General features: G+C 35.6%; 1 protein-coding gene across 1 annotated transcript in view; it reads right to left on the bottom strand.

Annotated features, from left to right (window-relative positions):
* Positions 1-1,190: 1,190 nt before the first annotated feature.
* Positions 1,191-2,178, bottom strand: part of EMH_0073350 (uncharacterized protein) — a gene marked incomplete at both ends in the record, with an annotated part of 2,069 nt that continues 1,081 nt past the window's right edge. The window contains 2 exons of the mRNA XM_013502574.1: positions 1,191-1,232; positions 1,368-1,675. Of these exons, the coding sequence (XP_013358028.1) occupies positions 1,191-1,232; positions 1,368-1,675 (350 nt within the window). The remainder of the gene's footprint in view (positions 1,233-1,367; positions 1,676-2,178) is intronic.

Here is a 2,178-nt window from a genome sequence, read left to right on the forward strand (position 1 = left end):
TGTTTTCTTTTTCTTCTTTTTCGTCGTCAGATGCTGCATATACACCGCAAATGTCCGCCGCTTTTATTCCGGGAATCGATGAAATGCTGGCTGCATACAACACAAAACAAAAAAACAAAACACAACAAAAAAAGAGGAGATGAAGCAACACAAACACTGTTTATAATATATATATATATATATATATATATATATATATATATATCAAATGCAAGAAAGAAAACTAGAAAAAGAAACAAAAAACCAAAAAAATTAAAGTGCATGCAGTAGAGAAGATAAAGGCAAATGCAGTCAACGAAAACAAAACGCAAGCAGCAACAAAATAAAATAAAATAAAATAAAATAAAATAAAATAAAGTAAAATAAATATAAAGATGAATAAGACAGAAAAAACAGAAGATAAAGAAAAAGACAAAACAAAACAAATATAAATATAAACAAAAAAAAATAAAAATAAAAATAAAAATAAATTTACGGTTTGAGGCGCCGATGAAGAAAGCAAGAGCCGCAGAGAAGGCGAAGTTAGGCATCGCCAGGCGCAGGTCAGTCACCACATAATCCCTTTCTTTTTTTTCTTTTTTTTCTTTTTCTTTTTTTTCTTTTTCTTTTTTTTCTTTTTCTTTTTTATTTTCTTTATCAGTATATTTTGTTTCTGTATTACTACACTCTCCATCTAAACTAATATCTATATTTCCCTCTTTAGTTTCTGTGTTGTTGTTTGTGTCTGCATGCGTAAGGCCCAGCGGCACAACATAAGCCAGGTGCTGCAGCACGAAGCAGCGAGAGAAGAGTTGAATATAAGTGAGCTGCTCTGAGCGCAGCGCGTAGTGATCGAGGTGCAGCAGCGCATGCAGCCCGTCGCGGTGTATATCCATCGCCAGCAGCAGCTTACACACCTCCAGCGCGCACCGCACGCTCCCCTGACACCCCAACCCCACCATATACAAAAATAAACACCCAAACAACACACGGTTCATTGGGTCCCCAGAATCCATCGACACCTGAATATGCACACACACAATATATATATATATATATATATATATATATATATATATATATATATATATATATATATATATGTATATATATGTGAGTCCAGAGCAGTACTCAGCCTTCAGTTGTTAGCTATAAAAACCCTAAACCCTAAACCCTAAACCCTAAACTCTAAACGACTGTTAATAAACAATTTAAACAACAAACCAATGTCCTTCAACCGTAAACCCTAGACCCTGAAACCCAAAACCCTAAACCCTAAACCCTAAACCCTAAACCCTAAACCCTGTGGATCTTGCCTGTGGCGTTCCGTCTGTGTTGTATTTGAAGGGGTTGAATGCTGGGTGTAGGGCGCTCTGCAGGCTGGCTACTGCATCCGATAGAACAGCAAAAGACTCCTCGCGGCGGTCAGCAGCAGCCAGCGCCTGCGAGAGATACAAAAGAGCTTCGGGGTGGTGGCGGTGCTCTCTACAGAACAGCTGCAGCTGCAGCAAGTCAAAAGACTGAACCGCCGATATAAACAAAGGGTAAGCCCGCTCGTACGCCTCAGTATACTCCACACAAAAATAAAAATGACCCGATATGTTGTCTTCTATTACACGCATACGCAACCACTCGCATACCATCGGCTGTATAGACACCTGAGGAACCAGCCAGTGACGGCGAGAGCGCAGCGATCCTATACACAAAAAAAAAAATAAATATTTTTTTGTTTTTTTATTTTAGTTTCAAGGATTTTGTTTGTTTTATTTATTTGTATTGATATAATAATTAAAAAAAAAAAAAAAAAAAAAAAAAAAAAAAAAAAAAAAAAAAAAAAAAAAAAAAAAAAAAAAAAAAAAAGCGGCATGGAACGCTGTGTGGTGGAGAACGAAACGCAGCGGCTGCAACAGCCAACGAGGGAAACACAAATAAACAAATACACAAAAACAACAAATAAAATAAATAAATAGTAAATAAGTAAATAGTAAATAAACAAATAAATTATATAAATAAAATAAATAGTACATAAACAAATCAGAGACAGAGAAACAAACGCCAGAGACAAGCAAACGCCAACAGCAGCAAAAGAACAAACAAAAACAAACGAACAAACAAACAAACAAATGAGTAAATAAGTAAATAAATAGAGAGAAAAGGAAACTAAGAAGCAGACAAATAGCACAAACAAACAAACAAACA

This window comes from Eimeria mitis, genomic scaffold (assembly GCF_000499745.2).
Source record: "Eimeria mitis Houghton genomic scaffold, Emh_scaff96, whole genome shotgun sequence".
Lineage (NCBI taxonomy): Eukaryota > Apicomplexa > Conoidasida > Eucoccidiorida > Eimeriidae > Eimeria > Eimeria mitis.